Raw genomic sequence first — 20,426 nt, 5'->3', positions numbered from 1 at the left:
TGTGACTGCTAAAGAAAAAGAGAACAATTAATCTGAATTCTTCAAATAATTTGTAAACCATTTATTTAGTTTCAAAGGTAGCTAGGGGGGGAGGAAAACAGAAAAAACAAACATGATTTCTTGTAAACCACATGACTTGAGGGAAATCTGGCTTCAACTGACCAATGAGGAGATGGTTACACATTGTGAAACAGGAACACTTTCCAGGCTGCAAGCCAAGTAGCAATGTAAAACTGACTTTAATGAAATCAAACAGCTTGTTGTCAGAAATGTTGGTCTGGTGGTCTATTGAAACCTAATGTGTAAAGTTAAAAAAAATATAGATTTACCTAAATCTATATTTTTAATCATTGAGAAAAAAAACATGTTGTATGTTAGAGGACTGCACACATCGAGCAACATGCTATATCTAGCAATATTAAACTGTTATCATATTATGCCTTGACTGTTTATGCATGCATTTTTTTAAAGTTTTGTAATTGGTTTTAAGTTTTATAAGTCTGTTCATCTGCAGCAGAAAAAACAGAGGGAGGGCATTATTGAGATCCAAATATTGTGAAACAGGGGTGGGTGACTTACAAAACAGCAGTTAATCTAAAGTCTGTGTCAAAGCAGGCAAAGTAATCAAAGCGGCGCGATGAAGTGCCACATTTTTGTGATACTGCTCCTGATATGGATCGCGGAGTGTTCAGCACAAAACAGGTAAATTTAGGAAGAATTAAGTGTAATGCTTTAATGGCTGATGTCTACTCATTTTAACTGATATATATAAATATATATAGAATTAACTAAAGTTTTTGTCTTCAAACAATTTCATAGCCTTACAAATGAAAAAAAAATCATATGTTAGTATTCCCATATTTATTTCCTAATAATCAACTTGACTTAATGTAAGATAAGATCAAATATGCAGCACTGCCGATCGCATAGTTATCTAAAAATCAGATTATGTGAAACGGATACAGCATTCACTATCTTTCTTTTTTTTCGTGCAGATTCTTCATCTCAGGCCCGAAAGTCTTTCATGTGGGCGTTAATGAGAAAGTGTTTGTCCAGATGGGACCGGGTCACCTTAACAAACCTGTTACTCTCTACCTGAAGGATGAGATCTCTAGTACTGTTGTGTCTGGGATGAAAACGGTTACGTGCACTAAAGAAGGCAAGATTGAAATAGCTGAGCTCAAGGTATGCAGACTTTACACTCAAACAAAAAGCAAACAATACAGACAGGACTGAGATGTTGCCACTTTACCCTAACTTTATAATTTACATCTTTACAGCTAAACATGGATTCTTTGTTAGGATTGCCTCAATTTCCTTCTTACGTTATGCTCGTGGCAGAGAGCCAATCCTTCACATCCAACAGGCAGGCAACAAGGGTTCTGGTGTCAAAACACAGGGGCTACATCTTCATTCAGACAGCTCAGCCAATTTATAACCCAGCAGACAGAGGTAAAAACAAAGTAAAAGAAAATGAAGTAATTCTACAGACTTTACCTAACAGTGATTATTTTGTAAAAAAAATACATTTTGCATTCCTTTTACGTTATCATTCTTTTAGTGAAGTACAGAATCTTCACTCTTGACCATACGATGAGGCCTCATGAGGAACCTGTCCACATATCAGTAATTGTGAGTTATAATTGTTAATATTATATATTTTCTTTATAAATATATCTTTGGTAATATAACTTTGAAAGACAGAGAAATACAGTTTTCATGCCTTCTTGTCTTGGTCTGTGTTTGGTCACTGTATGACAGAATGCTGCTGGAAATAGAATAATGAAAATCATGAAGATTGCAAAGGGAGGAGTACTTCAAGACTCATTCCTCATACCTGACGTTTCTGAGTAGGTTACAAATTTCCAATGAAAGTGAAGATGTCAAGGAATTTTGACACTTACTATACTTTGTTGTTCGTAAAGAACGGGTACGTGGAAGATTACTGCACACTATGAGGGTGATGAAGCAGATGCTGCCTTCAGAGAGTTCAAAGTTCAGAAATTTAGTAAGTTTACTATAAACTGATTCATGCGATTGAGATCTTTTTTTTAAATTCACAGAAAGTATCTGTTGACTCTGATAACTTATTTACTGTTACCAACTGTAGTTTTACCAAGCTTTGATGTGAACATCGTAATGGATCAGAAATATATTTTGCTGACCAACAAAGACCTTCAATTCACCATCTCAGCAATGTAAGTGCTAATTTTACTTCCATTAAACTAACTTTGCAAATTCATGTCAAGAAAATGTTAAAAACTAAGGCTTTGGCATTGGGGTGATTTTGATAACATCTTATCAGCAGGATGACTTTTAACAAATAGAACAGTTTAACAGTTTAACCAAGTCATCACCTGACCAAGGGCTGCCAGTATTCAAATAAGCACACTCATGGAATGGAAAAACAAAAAAGTAAGGGAATCTGCAAGTCTGCTATATTGTAGCACGGTTTGTTCCAATGCTAAATGCAGTTTTTGGGGTTCTGATGGACTCCACCACCCGCAGTACCTCCTGATCAACGTTTCACTAGTTGAGAAAAAAAAAGTTACTCTGAGCTAAGCTTTTAGGGTTTGGTGTAATATTTGAAAGTTACCTCACGGCTACTCTACAAGGCACTAGATAGCGTTCATATCAAACAGCAAAATGTCCCTAAAATACCTACAGTACATTGTTTTGTGTGAAAAATGAAATTAATGTCACACGATGACTCATAATGTCACATGATGGTCCTTGCAGCCTCTGATCACTTACCAGGTGAAAACATGGAGTTTGAGATTGGGCATTTTCTCTTCCATAATTATTTCCTATGCAGTGAAAATAATAATAAAACTTTTTATTAACTTGGATTCAGCAGCAAAGAATATTCACTGCTTGAGTCAGACCGTTTAATCCTTGGATTGACTGTCTCAAATGTAAATATACTATTGCATTTTTAGACTATCTTTGCTCCAGTTAACAGTTGTTTTCTTTAGGTACACACATGGTGAAAAAGTTAAAGGTGCTTATCACTGCCAGTTTGGATTTGTAAAAAAAGATGGCTCTGGCGGTCAGGAAATGACTTTTATCAAGGGACTGGAGCAGACCGGTTCGGTGAGGAAATCCATCCAAAATTCACAATGCAGCAGATTTTAAAATGAGTAACAAACTGCATGTCATTATTGTTTCATTTTATCAAAACTTCTCCTTTTCTTGCAGGTCAAAGATGGAAATGCAAAGGTTTCTCTTTTGTTAAATGAGACAAATGCAAAACTTCAGAGCCAGCTGAAAACAACCCTCTCGAAGATGCAGGAAAATGGAGATCGATTGTTTTTGAGAGTGTTTGTCACAAACATACAAAGTAAAGGAGATATTTACATTCATCAATATATCTGAGTTTGTTTTTGGTTATTTTATTTGAAATTATAGATATTAGAGAGTATTTAATTGTTGTAAACAATGTGGTTTCATATAGCAGTGCATAATACAGAATTTCTGGAGCTGCATTTAATTATTGCGTTTAATAAGTAAAAGTTCCAATATGATAAATCTATTGATAAACTCATTAAGACATGGAGAAATATTAATGTGACCTTTTATTTCTTCTTGATAATACTGTGTGCATTTTTTGGCCTAGGTGGTGAAATACAAGAGGCAGAAGTTTACCTGCGAATCTTCGCCCACAAATACACGATAGACCTCTCTCGAACTCGATCTCATTTTATTCCTGGATATCCACTGGACGTGGTGGTATGTCTGAAACTAACACATGGGAATAGTTACACAAATTACTGTAATGATCTTTAATATTCTTTGTTTTTCATATAGGTGCTCGTGCGTCTGCCAGATGGCTCTCCAGCAGCTGGTGTGCCAGTAAATATTAATCTACCACCATCAGAGTCTTGGGAAGGCACCACTGATCAAGAGGGGGCACTGTTCAATACTTTTAATGTTCCTAATAAAGCTGATATTACAGTTGAAGTTAGTATCCCCAACCTTATTCAAAGGTGTTGTTTAACAGATTTGATTCCAGTTTTAACTGTTTGTTCATCTGCCTCTAACAGGTTTCTACAAATGGATTACGAGAGAGAAAAATAATACGACGTGCTTCCTCTCAACATGGCAGCCACCTTTACATGACTTTTACCAGCAGGATCTACTCTGTGAATGAATTCCTTACCATAACATTCAACACCATCAACAGCCCACGCAGTGGATATATACACTACATGGTCAGAAATATCTGACTAAATGCAATATTATGTATTCTCATAAAGGAGCAGCATTTTGTCTTGATTAAACACTTTTTAATTGTCTTTGTTTCAGGTCGTAAGCCGGGGTATTGTGGTAAACACCGGCTCACTCCCACTTGGTATATCAGCTAAACACCAACTGCAGATAACACATAATATGGTTCCATCTTTCCGTGTGATTGGCTACTATCACAACACTAACGGTCACGTCATAGCTGATTCAGTGTGGGTAGATGTCAGGGATGAATGTGAGCTAAATGTCAAGGTAAGTAAACAGAACAGATAAAAGTGCAGCACGAGCAGAGAAAACAAAACTAACTATTTCAAATGTGCGCGCTTAAACTAATTTTTACTAACATTTAACTAATGGAGGTGTACAAACATTGCATATATTTAAATAATTTAGATTTTTAAATTGCGTACATCTACATGTATTTATATTGATATATTTATTTGATTTTGGTTTTAGAAGTCTATTTGTATTATTTGAATTTTCCTTCACTAAACAAAAAAAATAAATCCTGGTATATCTTAAATGTCTTAATTTAGGTACAACGAGAAGGTACCCTTGCACCTAACACACATTTAAAGATAAACTTCGATCTACATGGGAACAGAGCAAAAGTGGCTTTGCTGGCTGTGGATAAGGCCTTCTACGCTCTCAATGCTGACAATAAACTCACACCCAAACAGGTTACAGTCTCACACACTACTTTCATACTTGTAATTTATAGGTAATCATAGTAGTAAGTCTAAGCTTTTCTTCTCAATTGTCAGGTATTTTCTACTATGAACTCATATGATCTGGGTTGTTCCTATGGTGGAGGACCTGACTCAGCATCAGTTCTATTAGACAATGGCTTGGCTGCTGTATCTAATGACCAGTTTCTGTGGAGAAAGGGTAAGAAAAAAAAACAGTTTTTCTTCATTTAGTTAAAGGAAGATTAGGTAATTTTTTGAGGTTATTTAATTGATTAGTGTGTAATTATATCTTCCACCAAATTGATGACTCCTTGAAACTTTTTTAATACATTATTGAAATAATCCAATAAAATATACATAGGAGCGGGCACAGCTCTGTGGAAGCCACCATGTCGTCCCACCATCCTGAATACAGTAGCTGAGATGGACAGGGCCTTTCTACTTGGTTTCATTTTATGTATGTGATTAGAGACTAGCCATTTACGTAGTATTGCCTATTGCTTATAAATTTTATCAAGATCACAAAAAGCTCTTTCAAACTTTATATGACTATTCAACATTTGTACTTTTATATCTATATCATGTCCTTTTCATAATGACTTTCTACTCCTACTTATCTGCTTCCTCCACAATTGCCCCGTCCTTTTTCATTTCCACCTCATTATCTTCCTCGCACCAATCCCCGTTTCCTGAACTGAAGTCAGGACCCTAACACACGAAAATGTGAAGAAACATGCTTATTTCCTCTCGACATTGTTGTAGAGCTCTGTTATGCTATGTTAATGTAGTAAAAGATCCTGTTTTTAGAAAGAAAACTAACAACCTCTGTTAAATAGTACCAAGGTGTTCTGAATGCCATAGCAGTTGTTACTTCACATTATTATGATATCTTTAGGTTAGTTTCCTTTTTAAAATACAATGAGTGTCTTTTAAGGAATTGTATTTTATGTAGACTTCACTGTTTAAATTAAAAATTGTATTGTCTGACTTTGAGAATAAAGCTTCAGAGTTTTCAATCCAACCATAAACACAACACTTTCCTATCCATCCATCCATCCATCCATCCATCCATACATACATACATACATACATACATACATACATAGATACATACATCCATCCATCCATACATACATACATACATACATACATCCACTCTCTTCCGCTTATCCTTTTCAGGGTCATGGGGGGGCGGGGGCTGCTGGAGCCTATCCCAGCTGTCTTAGAGCAAGAGGCAGGCTACTCCCTGGGCAGGTCGCCAGTCAATCACAGGGCTAACACATGAAAACAACCATTCACACTCACATTCATACCTGCATTCACATCTATGGGCAATTTAGTTTCCAATTAACCTATCCCCACTAACTGCATATCTTTGGACAGTGGGAGGAAGCACTATTTCCTGCAACCACAGCTAATAAATACGTATTACATTTTTTTTATTCCATTCTGATCATTTTTCTGTTGCTTTCCTACTTCTCTCCTACTACTAGATTTTGGTTGTAATTCTTCATTAACACGACAAAGACGCTCAGCGGACCTTCAACCCGAAATGATGGCCATGAGTAAGAAGATTCTAGTGTTAAAACTTTGGTCTGATGGTATAAAATATTTTTTGCAAGAACATGCTAAATGTGTCTTTTATTTTCTTTAGAATTGAACTACACAGAGAAAGAGCTGCAAAACTGTTGTGTTTATGGATTTTCTCGAATCCCGATGGAACGAACATGTCGGGAAAGAGCAGATCGGGTCCTTCTAGTGAAAAAAAATCCAACTTGTGCTGAAGTGTTTTTAAAGTGCTGCCTTGAAGCGGAGCGTCTAAGACAAAAAAGGATCCAGGAAGAACTCCAAAAAGGATTTGGCAGGAGTGAGATGAAACTGACACTTTATGCTGACACTTTAACAAATCATCTTGAGTAGCATTTAATAGCTGTAGCTGAATTATCAAAGTTTGACTTTGACTGACTTTGACTTTTTCTGGCTTTCAGCTGCATCTGTTGCTGATATAGAGGAGTTCTTCTCAGAAACCTCTCAGTATATCCGAAGATATTTTCCTCCAAGCTTTGGTTTTGTGGAATTTGACGTCTCCAACAAAAAAACGTAAGCATTTTTAATGTACCTTTAATATATATATATATATATATATATATATATATATATATATATATATATATATATATATATATATATATATGTGTGTGTGTGTAGACTACATGCCTTTGGAGCGGAGGATCGCATGTTCGATTCCCGCCTGGGGTGTCTGTATCCAGTAAGGGTCCTAAGGCTAGACCTCCCATGCTAAGCGAGCCTACCGCAGACATGAGCGAGACAGATAAATATGAAGGCATGCCGGCTCGGACATTGCCCGGATCAACAAGGTCCGTGTCAGGTGTTGAGGAACCAGGGCACCCTGACGAGAAGTGGGCTACTGGAACAAGAAGGCATCGGTGGGCAAGAGACAAAAATAGGGCATTGTTGGAATGCTACTACACAAGTAACCCTTGTGGAAGGGGATACATGAATAGGATGACGGACCTATGGAATCTTCGATACCCAACATCCACAATGACGGCGAAACAACTAGTAGCTCAGTGTTCCAACATTCGAAAGAAGGGACGGCTCTCACAGCTAGAGATTGACGAGGTACAACACAAATGCTAAGGCAAGGGGGAGCCAGAATGCCAGGTCAGGAGGGTGATATGATCAACCCCAACCGAGATTGGGTACCAAGCACCAAGGGCGATAGAAGAAGGATCGTTGAGTGCGAGAGGAAGTGACCTGAAAGATAGGATATGGCCAAGCTTGAAACCTGGATCCCCCGTAGCCGGTTACCAAGTCTACATGAAGTACCCTCAGAAGGTCTGTTAGATGATGTTAATGCAGCACTATGGACGATACCTACAGCCACCATTACCGAGACTAACAAGCTGATCTACACCACGGCAGCAGTGATCAGTGAGATGCTTGGCTACAGCCACAAGGGGCAGTACCCTCCATGGAGAAGGAGGCAAGAGGCTAAGATCAAGGTAGCACGGAGGGATGTTAGCTAACTATCGGAGCTATACAAGATCAACAGGAGTCTAAGAGCCTTCATCGGGTAACAGTGGTCCCAGTGGTAATCGGAGCACTAGGTGTGGTGACTCCCAAACTAGACGAGTGGCTCTAGCAGATCCCAGGAACAACATCGGAGATCTCTGTCCAGAAGCGCACAGTCCTAGGAACAGCTAAGATACTGCGCACGACCCTCAAGCTCCCAGGCCTCTGGTTAGAGGACCCGAGCTTGAAGGATAGACCGCCCGCAGGGGCTAGCAGGGAATAGAAATATATATTAGGGGTGGGACTCTATAAAGAAAAATAATCTAATTTGTAATTAATTAATCTCAATTAATCACATTTAATCGCAAAAGAAAATTTGTCTTTGCTGGCTCCTTTGTGGTGGCATCTTTGCACTGTTCCTGTAGCAGGGCCTCAAGGCTGGTCCAAACCTCTTCTCGCTCTCCCCTTGCAAGACACTTTAAATCTTTAAAGCGTGGGTCAAGCACAGTAACTATCTTGAGCCACTGATGGTTGAGTGTAGCTACAGGTTGGGATAGGTCCTTTGTGAAGGCAGTCTTAAATTTCACCATGTAGTTTGTCATCATTGGAGACCTCCATGTTGTGATGCAGGTTTCAGAAAGCAGGTAAAACCACGGAACATGAGACATGTCTCACCACCTAGAAGCTCAGTCACAAACTTGTATCAGACAGTTCAAGAAAGTAATTATTAATCTACACAATAACTGTCACTTATAGAGCTTTTTGAAGAAACAGTAACAATAAGTTAAAAAATAGTTTTATCTACCTCCATGGCTCAAGGACAGTCACCAGCTTTGGGAGTTTTACCAGCTCTGATGGAGGTAAAATGACTAGCGTGAGCTTTTTTTTTTATGTCTAAAGCAGCAAAACCAGCCTCTTGATTCTTTAGTAGATGCGAAACCATATCCATCATTGAATTCCACTGTGTGGAAACATCCTGTATGAGTGGCTCTTTCTGTTCTGTAACCCCCTATCTTCTACCACTGATAGTGGTCTACAGTCCAGAGCAATCCATTTTGCGAGAGAAGTTTTTGTCCTGAAGCCAGTCATTTCATCAAGTTTGGGCTGCCGACACCTTTTGTTGGTACGTGAATTGCTAGCGCTAACAGCTCCCACAGTTTCTGTGTTTTGCATTTAGATGGTACCATAAATTTGAAGTGCTTCAATGGTATGCAAACTCCTTTGTGCACAAAACCATGCTTTTAACAAGACTTCTGTCGGGTAGTCTTTTGAAATGAAATTTGCCTCCAATCAGTCCTAGCAATGTGCTTTCTTCTGATTCTTTGTAGCTCTGATGTGCATCAGTGTAATCGCTATACCAGGAAATCGTGCATTGACATATGTTCCCCTTTGCTTTGAATGCAAAGTGCGATCAAAAGCATTGCTTTTTTTTACGCGTTTTTTTTCTCAAATCAATTAATCACAATTAACACATTAAATATATATATATATACACACACACACACACACACACACACACACACATATATATATATATATATATATATATATATATATATATATATATATATATATATATATATATATATATATATACACATCCATTTCCAGTCAAATACAGTTGTTCGATGCATAATGACACCATGCAGTTGCTTTGTTTATGTACTCATCTTAATTGTTGTTGCTTGAATAATGTGTGATTATTTCACTTAAGCAACTTATCTTTGAAACCCTAGTATAAACTTTATCATTTGTCTGATTGATTTGATTTGATTTCTCTTTATCAAAAACTCTTGTAGCTACTCATTGCACCTTCCTGATTCCATCACCACATGGGAGATTCAGGTTGTCACATTATCTCCATCCACAGGTAATCATAAATGTCCTTTATAAACACATCACAGATATTTGACTGGATTTCATTAACTGCAACTTACTTCAATTCTGTGTTTCACTCAGGTTTCTGTGTCGATAAGCCACTTGAGATCAGAGCCTTTAAGAGGTCATTTGTGTCTCTGAGACTGCCTTCATTTGTGAAAAAATTTGAGCAGCTGTCGGTTTCACCTGTTATCTACAACTATGATGACTCCGAACTGCAGGTAGATTAACCTCAACATCAGCGCTGAGTGTCACTGGAAACAGTAACTACTTTGTGTGGAATAAGTAAAGATGTTTTTGTCTTCTTGGACACCTGCATGTTCACAGGTGGCAGTGCACATGGAACAAACTGAAGGACTTTGCTCTCCTGGTTCAGCCACTAAATCATCTTATGTTAACATTACTCTTGAACCACAATCCTCTCAATTTGTCTCCTTCTCTGCTGTGCCCATGGTCGCTGGTTCAATACCCATCAAAATACGTCTCTATGATATGGAGAATAGCTTTGGAATAGATGCAATAGAAAAAACTTTGAATGTGCAGGTGAGTGAAATGTATAAGATACTTTTATGGCAGTCTGAGTTCCAAAAACAAGGCATACTATAAACTGGTTGTCTTCTATCTTATGTTGTAGAAAGAAGGATTAGAAAAGAGAGATCAAGAAACCAGAGTCCTTAACTTAGATGGTGAGTGGGTTAGTATTTCTGATGGATAGTTTAATGTCAGTCATAGTTATTCTTATCCTTTTTATACTTATCTCTGTTATGATAGGAAGAAGCACAAAGACTATGACTATTGACGGATCCTTACCAGATGACACAGTCCCTGACTCCAGCTCCAATATATTTGTTTCAGTGGAAGGTAGACACTGAGACACAGACATAAAACTCATTGACTTTTAGAAATAACTGACATCTTATCATTTAATTTCTCTCATTCAACAGGGAATGGCTTTGGTGATTCATATGCAAGAAAGCTTCTTTCTACCGAAAGGGTTGCTGAAATGATTGCGTTGCCAAGTGGATGTTTAGAGCAGACAATGTCAACACTGGGCCCTACAGTCTTAGCTTTCCGGTACCTTGACTTGAGCAATCAGTGGTTTGAGCTGCCTCCTGGCAGCAGAGATGATGCTCTTAAAAAACTTGAGCAAGGTAGGAACACATCAAAAAAATATCTTTATTACAAGTCATCACTATGCTTCTATATCTTCTTTGTGTTTCATTTTACATATACATATATATATCTGTGTGTGTGTGTGTGTGTGTGTGTGTGTGTGTGTGTGTGTGTGTGTGTGTGTGTGTGTGTGTGTGTGTGTGTGCGTGTGTGTGTGTGTAGGTGTAGGTGTGTTTATTTTTGGTAATGAACTGACACATTTTAAGCACAGTGCACTTTTTTGATAGGCAGTAAACACATCACAAACCATAGAAGGCATGATGGAGCCTATGGTACATTGCATTATGTACAATCTAGTAATTGGTGAGTACAGGTTTTATATACCTCTTGCTTATTTTTGATGTAAAGTAGTAATTTGAATCTCACTTTATATTTAGATTTTTAAATCTCCATTATGAATAATAATGAATCAACCTTTTCACTTTGTTTTTTCATGTCCTCAGGGTGACTGCCCTTATAGTAAAAATCTTTTCATTTGTGACTCAGCGTCAGACTAATGAAGAACGGAAGAACGTCAGATTAGGAGAAGACATCAGAAGATCAGTCAATTACTTGCTCTCAGTCCAGAAACATGATGGGTCATTCAGTGACCCAAATCCTGTGTTACACAAAGGAACCCTGGTAAATTCTCGCAAAATAAATGTATTGTGCATATTAGAACATATATAGACAGATGACAAATTCAAGGAAAAGTTATAAACCCTTGGTTGGCCCATTTCTATCCTGATAGCAGTGGTTTCTTTGCAATAGTCATCATAGTCACCATCTTTAAACCTAACTAAAACACAAAATGAAGGAATATTCTTGGAAGAAGAACATACCATTTAACCATCAGAGCTCCAGACACTTGTCGAGTCAATGCCAAGTTACATTAAAGCTGTAATGGCAGCATGTGGTGGACCAGTGCACTATATTTTACAATGTTCATTCTTTTCCTTAAATTGGTCTGCCATTTAGATCCAAATACAACAAACCAAAATACAGTGATCTGAGTGCGACTTTGTATCTGTGTGTTTAATCTAGATAGACAAAGACCAAGATGCATCAGTGACTGCTTTCATAACTATTGCACTGTACCGGTCCGTCGAATTTCTCCAGCCTGATATGCAAAATAAAGTGGTGAGTGGTGATATTAAAAACCAACTGTAGTGTTTTTACTAGTTTTGAGAGAAAAATAACCAAAGCATATGCCAAATTTCCTGCTTTTGTAGTGTTGAGCACGCTTACAAATAATCAGTTATTCAGGTGCATTTAATTAGAAGCACTAGGTTGCTACTTACCTTCCTAATTCCTATGAAAGGCGTCAGGATGTACTCCATTTTTCACCGGGAGTCCTGCAAAAAACGTTCTATATATTAGCATTACTGTTGCTATTTAGATAAAAACAGGACATTCATCAGGTTCAGGGACACAAAATAATTGATGCTACATTGAGAATTGCTAATTTTTATTTGCCACAGTTAGCCCATAATTCACAACAAATATGAGCAAAAAATAATCACCACCTTTATGTTATTCTCTTCCAGAGACCAAGTATTTCCTCTTCAACATCATATCTCCAGTCACTCATAGAGGAGCTGCAGCATCCCTATGCTGTCGCCATTACAGCTTATTGCCTCTCAGTGTGCATGCCAAATACAACAGATCATTCACATATATGGAAAAAGGTGGAAGCAGCGGCTATTAAAGGCATGTCCAGTACAAGCAAATGAGTGTGGGCACTATACGTACAATAATCTATTACTATGACCAAATTATATGTGCTGTCTCTTCCTATATTATCATATAATTTCTAATTTTTGTATAATTATTCTGGGGTTTTTTTTTATTATTAGGAACAAATGACTGTTATTTTTGGGCAGTTAATGACAACCCAAAGCTGGATGCTATCACAATAGAGACGACAGCCTATGTCCTTCTAACTGCTGTTCAGCTTGGGCATATAAACTGGGCAGAGAGAGCAGCCTGTTGGTTAAACTCCAGAGAAAACTATTATGGAGGCTTCAAGTCAACACAGGTGATTAGGCTACAGCCGGAGAATCCATCTTTGTGTGGAACTCCTGTTTCCCCTGTTGTTTAACACCATTTATTCACTGTCAGGGAAGGCACGTCAAACATTATATTAATAAGAATTCTTACCATTCCCAGGATACCCTCATGGCCCTGGAAGCCCTCGCAGAGTATGAGTTAAAAAAACCTCCCAGTCCAGAACCAAAACTGAAAGCAGATTTCACATCTGCTGGAAGGAATGAAATTGTAACACTTCAACTATTAAATAAGAAGGAAAAAGTGGAGACCAGCCTGAAGGTATCATAAAGCAATGCGCTCAGACATATCTATATGATATTAAACCTCATTCTAATTTTATTTTATTTTATTTTATTTTTTTGCGTTGTCCTAGAAATTTACAGGGAACAACATCATCGTGCATCTGACTGGAAAAGGAGAAATTAAGTTTAAAGTATGTTGGATTCACATCTTTGTTTTATATATTATCAATCAGATCTATAATTGACTCTAAATGTCCCCTGTAGATTGTTAAGGCTTACCATTTATTGGAACCCAAGGATGATTGTGACCAGGTGTCTATCAGTGTCAGAGTGGAAGGGAAAGTGAAGTACACTGGTGAGATTTGTAAATGCTAACAAATCACAACTGTGTATAAAAGCTACACTCTTACATTAATCTTTGTCTATCTAGCTACAATAACAGAAAATTATGAATACTATGACTACGATGACGAGAAACAAGACCAGGAAGACCTGGGACGAACAGCCATTGAGGGGTCTGATGCTTTCACCCGATACAGGAGAGAGATTGATAATAACTTCAGTTCAAATGAGGCTGTTACCTACACTGTCTGTGTCAGGTTAGTTAAATGAGATCCAGTAAATTCATATTTACTTTTCATGAATATGAATTCAGAGTATGAGCTGTGCAGTTCAAAAAACAAACAAAAAAAACCATTTCCTGATCAGTGTCTTTGTCAATGTCCTTTTTTGTCTGCATGGTCATAGTAAGAAGAGGAATCTTACAGGAATGGCCATTGCTGATATCACATTATTGAGTGGATTTGAGGCTAAAACGGAGGACCTGGATAAGGTTAGTATTCTTCACCATCACTCCCATTACAAAGTAAGAGAAGATTTTCCAGACATGTACAAATCTGGATGCCACAGTAATTATTTTAAGCTGAAGGGTGTGCATGTGGTGTGCTTCATTTTAACATTCTTTGAGGCGATATTTGTCAGAGTTGCATTGTGACATAAATACAAGTGCTGGGGTGTCATTCTGATCATTAGAAATAACAAAAATTAAAAAAATAAACACAAAATAAGACAAGAAGCCTTTATGGAAGGTTCGATCCTGTATAAACAGCATTATACTACTTCCAAGTAAGTTCATCATACTCAGGAAACTAACATTAGTAATCAGACTTAGTGGTTACACAAAAGGTGGTTAGCAGCTGGTGTTTTCAGTGTGAGACAATGAAACCATCCCACAGCAGTGTGTAACCAGGCTGCTGACCAACATGAGGACGAGGTGCCAGGCTCTTATAGCTGTGTATGGTTCTTCCACATGCTGCTGAAGCCCATATTTGTGAAACAATTTAATTTAGTTAAGATGCAAACATGTCTTGTTGCTTCACACTTCAATCACCCAGTCCAATAAACAACACCAAACAAGAGTCAACAGGAGAATAAGCTGTTTGGCATTGCCAGAGAAACCCACATACTCAACTGTGATGCTTAACCCAGAAAGGCATTTTCCTTACAAATGTGACATCATTTTAGGGTAAAACACTGGCTTTCCAGCAGTATAAGATTTCTTGCCAAGAAGTATTGTTACAACAAAGAAAAAACTGACCAAACACAAATGATCTTACTTTTTGTGCTGAGTTTAAAAACACAAGTGATAACCTTAATAACACTTGTTTGCAAATTTACAGTAAACAAATACAAGCCTTTAGTTTTCTCTATTAAAGAGTTATATCTATTAAAAAAACAAAACTTATGAAAAAATGTATTTAGTCTTTAGATCTTTTTATTATCTATGTGTGAAAGTTCTTTTAAGTTAGCTATATTTAACAAACAGAAAAAAGAGTGGTACCAGCCTTCTTATTTAACTGAAGAAAAAAATATTTTGGGATTCATAGAGCACATTAAAAATATTATAATAAAAAGTTACATGTGAAACTGGAATGACCTGTACTCCCACTGAAACTTCAGAAGATTCTTTTTTTCCGCTAAAATGCAAAATTGTTTGTTTTTTTCCCCCCAGTTAAAAGATTCACCTGAACATTACATTGACCATTATGAGACGTATTTTGGAAGACTTCTGATTTACTTCAATGAGGTATGAATGAATTCAGGTTATGGAAAATAAATGTACATGTCAAATGTTAGATTTACTTTTTTATCACTGTGAAGGTGAAAGAGGATGAGGAATGTATTAGTTTTGAAGCTAAACAACTGGTACCAGTGGGCCTTCTACAGCCTGCTCCAGCCACATTCTATGATTATTATGAACCAGGTAAGACTGCCGTTCTTTCTTTCTCTCTTTATACAAACACATATGCGAACTCTTTTATTGAATAGGACTTTCTCAGTAGTACTGTGTTTTTCTTACAGACAGAAAGTGTACTGTGTTCTACTCCGCACCACAAAGAAGCAAGATGGTATCCAAACTGTGTTCAGAGGACGTGTGCGAATGCGCAGAAAGTAAAAAAAATAAATATATTTATTACACTACAATGACACCCCCAAATCTAAAATGGCCATCTAAAATCTAAATAAAAACTGAATGCAGTGATTTGCAGATTTCATAAAGTCATATTTTATTCAAAATAAATCTGAAAAGATATTACATGTTTAAACTGCTTAAAATGTTTTAAAAAAAATAGCCCATTTTTAATTGAATGGCAGCAACGCATCTCAAAAGACAACCACAGTCTGTAAATGTCTGTATATGTCTGAAATAGTGCTGGACTTTTGGGAGATGAATGTTGTCCAATTCTTGTTTGATACAGGATTCGAGATGCTCGACACCTGTGGGTCTTCTTTGTCATATTTAACATTTTGTAAAGCACCAAATGTTTTCACTTGGGCAGAGGTCTGGACTACAGGCAGACTAGTTGAGCACCCAGGCTCGTTATTAAAATATCATGTTGCTTAAGCTGATGCTTTGTATGGTTTTTCATTGTCTTGCTGAAATATCCAAGACCTTCCCTGATATATATTGTCTGGATGGAAGCATATGTTGCTCTGCAATGCATACAGACCTTTCAGAGTTGAGGGTGCCTTCAAGATGTGCTAATATATGACTTTGATGAGGCCAATAGCTGTATTCACAGAAAATGATTAGAAGTGTTCCTGAGTCCATGCTGGGATTTCCATAAAAGAAACATGTCTGTTTTTAATTTTATGTAATTTTGTGTAAAAAAACAACAAAAAAAACAATCAAAATAATATAAGTGTCTTGATTTTTTTTTACAAATCTTTTTATAGGACCCTGCCATACCCTACAAAAAACATTTGATCGAAGACAAAAAATTAGGAAGATTACCCGTGTCCAACACGCTTGCTTCTTCCCTATCGTAGATTACGGTCAGTATTCTAAAAAGACATTTACGTGAAAAGCATCAAATATTAACTGTTTGCTAGTTAGCTTGTTAGCATTTTTTTGTGTGTGTCTTAATCATTGCATTATTTCTTTATTTGTTTTGTATTCCAGCATACATCATTGAGGTCTCCAGTATTTCTGTGAAGAGTAACTTTGAGTTGTACACCACTCTTATAATTGAGGTTCTCAAATCGAGTAAGTAAACTATTGTTGCCTTTCATTGTGTTTATTTGAAGACTTTCTTTAAATATAATAATTATAATCCATCTACTAGATAACGATGTGTCGGTGAGTAAGAACTCTGTCCGAGTGTTTGCTAAGAGGGTTCACTGCAAAGGAAAACTAGACATGGGGAAACAGTATCTCATCATGGGCAAAGATGGCACCACAAAAGATTCAAGTGGAATGTAAGTATATCAGTGATATTAACGAAAGATTTCAGAGAACGATTCTCTCTTCACTACCTTCTTCCTTTTATAGGATGCAGTATCTGCTGGAATCAAACACGTGGGTAGAAAAAAAGCCTTCAGAAGAATGTAGTAAAAGTGCTAATAGAATTCCTTGTAGGGATTTTAATGACTTTGTACAAGAGTATATGATAGATGGCTGCAGACAGTGAAACAAACTGCTTTCACTGTCATTTTAATGGAGCTTGATTAAATGACTTTCCCATCAGCTACACAATTAGCATGAGTGTTTAGAGCTTTTGTTGTTTTTCTTATACTTATTGGCTTATTCTACTACCACATCACAGTACATAGCTATACATGTAGGCTGTGCGTCTATCTAGCTACCTATAAATCAAAATGACAAAACCTTACTTGAAACATATATAGTAAGTACAGTAAGACATTGGCAGACTGAGTGTGACTCCATCACTTTGTAATGTAATCTTTCATATGCAAAACAACGGTCTGTGTTTCATGTAAAATAAAAAAAATCTTCTTACTATAGATCATATGTCATTGTTTGCATAATATTCATTTTTTTTTAACTTAAAATGAAACAGAAGCAACTGGGTAAAAAAAAAACAACCAAAAACAGAGTGGGCCCAAACATGTATGTTTGTACTGTTTTTTTCCCAGTGGTGTGATTCAGTGTGGTTTGATTTAGGTTTCTGTCAAATATATTTGTTTTTATGGGGTTTTTTTTCTTCTTTTTACTGCAGCAAAGGCTCTGAGAGGGGTCTCTGTACTCAGTGTAATTCCAGTCAACCCCTCTCTATAACGTGCAGATGTTACTGCAGGTTGAGGAAAAAAGGGGAGGAGGGGGTGGCTTTTAGTGCACAAGTCCATTGCTGCTCATGGATTTGCACACTAAAAAGATATGGTTCAATCATCTCTTCAGAGGCATTAAATTTGATATGTATTCCCTAAAATGTGGTCATATTACACAAATGCAACATGAGGTACTCTGTGCAGTTATATAACTTGCAGGTAATGCAGAGGGGCGGGGAGAAAACGAGAGGTGCCGGGGTGCACGGGTGAAGTGGCTGAGAACAAGCAAAGGCTTATGTGCTTATATTATTCTAATCTCTGAGTCCAGGTCCAATGTAAGCAACACAGCGCACTGACCATAACTTCAATCACAGCCAGATCAATGTGCGCACTGTTTCAGCCTCACCATTAGACATTTCATTAAATCTGAACCAATAAAAGTTAAATAAATAGTCTGACTTCAGCATCACATATTTTCATCTCGAGATTGCTTTGGTGTGCTGTGAGCTGCCAACAACACATTTTAAAAAGATGGTGTTTTTTTCTCGTTGAAGTAATCAGTGGCTTGTCGTGACCGAACAGTTTTGACATGAGTTTTCGTATAATAACGTAAACCAAAGAACAGTTGATTTACTGATTACAGTAAGGACATTTGAATTATAATTACTAATCAAGTTTACGCAACGCAATAAGTTATTCTCACAACAAAAACTGAGGTGCAGTTGAAAAATAAAGTGTTTATTTTTGGTAGATTTGTGTATTGCCCAAAGGGATTTACTGTAAATACACATTTTCCATTCCAAGTACAATCTGACCTGCTCTGGCCTACGAAATGTGCTTGAGCAACATCTGGGAACAGCTCTGGGGGAAATTTGAAGTGTGCTCATATAATCAGGTGTATTTTCTCAGGTGTGCAGTTGCCATAGGTGTTGATGGTACGTCTACAACCATTTTTTTCCAAAGGCCAAGAGAGGGTCAGCAGTTTGAGGGTGGTCTACAATCTCGAGCGGAGTAAAAGGCACAGGTGTTTCAGGATGCTGCCGTAAGATAAAGCGGACCCCCCACTTAGCAGTCCATGCTGCGCTGACTTTTTGTTTTTCACTTCGTTTAGCATGATTTGATCTGTTAACAGGATAAAACTTTGCCACAGAAGGTGGATAGGGGAATACCACTCAGCTTCTTCAGTTTCAGTTTTCATATCAACATATGCATCTGAAAAAGAATATACCTGACTTTCCCATTATTTTGTTACTGGTTTATTTGACTTCTGTGACTCAGAGATTAAGTTATAAACAGACAGGAAAGTGTGTATGCACGTTCAAGACCTATCTGTAAAATGGCTCATAGAAACCAGTTAATTAGGTAAATGTGTACATGCATGTGTAGCCTTGCTTGTATACTTATACATGCAGTGTAACCATTCCTGGTTCTCCCACACTACATGTTAATTGTGTTGATTGTATCCTTGCCCTTTAGGTTATGTGATTAAATTTTTGTAATCTAACAAAAGAAGCTGCAATTTAACAATTACAGCTGTAAAAACACACAGTGGTGTTAATATAACTAAATACCATAGATCCGAATGCCTCAGAAGACTGCTACTGTTCAGTCTTATAGCTTTCTCCTCCCAAAGGCAGGGCGCAAGTATGCGGTTCTGTTTGTTCGTCTGTCTGTTTATATTGAGTATCGAGTAATAATAATGTGTTATTGAGTAATATATCATATGAAAGGGCATTAAAAGAACAGACTTCAAAGTTTTTCAGGGATGCCCCACGGCGCTACAATCACACCATAAAGTGTTACAAAATCAAACACTACATGAATATAGCTTATCTTGGTTTTTTACAGCTTATAGAAGCCAAAGATTTCAGCCATGTCTGCTCCAATCATGCGGGTAAAGGAAATAATTAAATACACAGTTTTAGTATCTAAGGTCATAGGTCAAAGGTCAGACATGAGAGTGCTGTTATAAAAGCAGCTGATGTCAACATGTTGTAAAAAAAAAAAAATCATTAAACATTGAACTTTACGTATAGTCCTTGGCCTTTGGGGGGAGTTGCGCTCTCTTGTTTAGACTTGAGTCTCACTCTATAAAGTCTCAAAAGCAACTCTGAGCCACATCATTTTTTTATCAAGTCAAGTCTCAGTTTACACTAAAGTTACTAAAATAAAAATAAAAACAAGACTTTTGAAAAAAAAAAAAAAAGTTTAATCATTTTGTTAACTTGGAAAACGAACTAAAATAAATTGAAAATATAGAGGGAGTATCTCAACTGAGTTACTTAAATGTTTCCTCTGGCATATTATCTAAATATAATGCTACTCAAAAACACTAAAACTAAAACTGAAACTCATAAAAACTAAACTACAACTAAACATTTCCAACCAAAAGGAAAACTACACTAAAACAAGCAAACCCACCCTGAGAGCTTTAGAGCTTAAACTAACAACCAGTTATCATTGCTGAAATGCCTGCTCTACACAGCGTCTATCTTCAGGGCAGTTGTTTGAATTGCTATAAGCTGTTTTTGTCTCAAGGGTCAAGAAAGACAGGAAAATCAATGTA

At 37.1% G+C, this 20,426-nt stretch overlaps 1 protein-coding gene across 1 annotated transcript; it reads left to right on the top strand.

Annotated features, from left to right (window-relative positions):
- The first annotated feature begins 598 nt into the window (after positions 1-598).
- On the top strand, positions 599-17,513 carry LOC134636566 (complement C4-like). Its single transcript, XM_063486600.1, has 41 exons — positions 599-702; positions 996-1,185; positions 1,281-1,452; positions 1,562-1,632; positions 1,762-1,850; positions 1,926-2,008; positions 2,111-2,198; positions 2,976-3,093; positions 3,199-3,340; positions 3,617-3,729; positions 3,808-3,960; positions 4,044-4,211; positions 4,306-4,497; positions 4,782-4,925; positions 5,010-5,133; positions 6,428-6,499; positions 6,589-6,801; positions 6,923-7,034; positions 9,770-9,840; positions 9,930-10,069; positions 10,176-10,391; positions 10,483-10,534; positions 10,620-10,709; positions 10,793-10,999; positions 11,249-11,324; positions 11,465-11,642; positions 12,045-12,140; positions 12,548-12,710; positions 12,857-13,038; positions 13,170-13,328; positions 13,423-13,482; positions 13,556-13,646; positions 13,722-13,889; positions 14,032-14,123; positions 15,303-15,377; positions 15,452-15,554; positions 15,653-15,742; positions 16,529-16,627; positions 16,755-16,838; positions 16,918-17,050; positions 17,124-17,513. The coding sequence occupies exons 1-41, from the start codon at positions 638-640 to the stop codon at positions 17,260-17,262; spliced, it is 5,073 nt and encodes a 1,690-aa protein (XP_063342670.1). The 5' UTR covers positions 599-637; the 3' UTR covers positions 17,263-17,513.
- The last annotated feature ends 2,913 nt before the right edge of the window (positions 17,514-20,426 follow it).

Source organism: Pelmatolapia mariae, linkage group LG10_11 (genome assembly GCF_036321145.2).
Source record: "Pelmatolapia mariae isolate MD_Pm_ZW linkage group LG10_11, Pm_UMD_F_2, whole genome shotgun sequence".
Taxonomy (NCBI): domain Eukaryota; kingdom Metazoa; phylum Chordata; class Actinopteri; order Cichliformes; family Cichlidae; genus Pelmatolapia; species Pelmatolapia mariae.
This window is presented reverse-complemented; position numbering and strand designations above follow the sequence as displayed.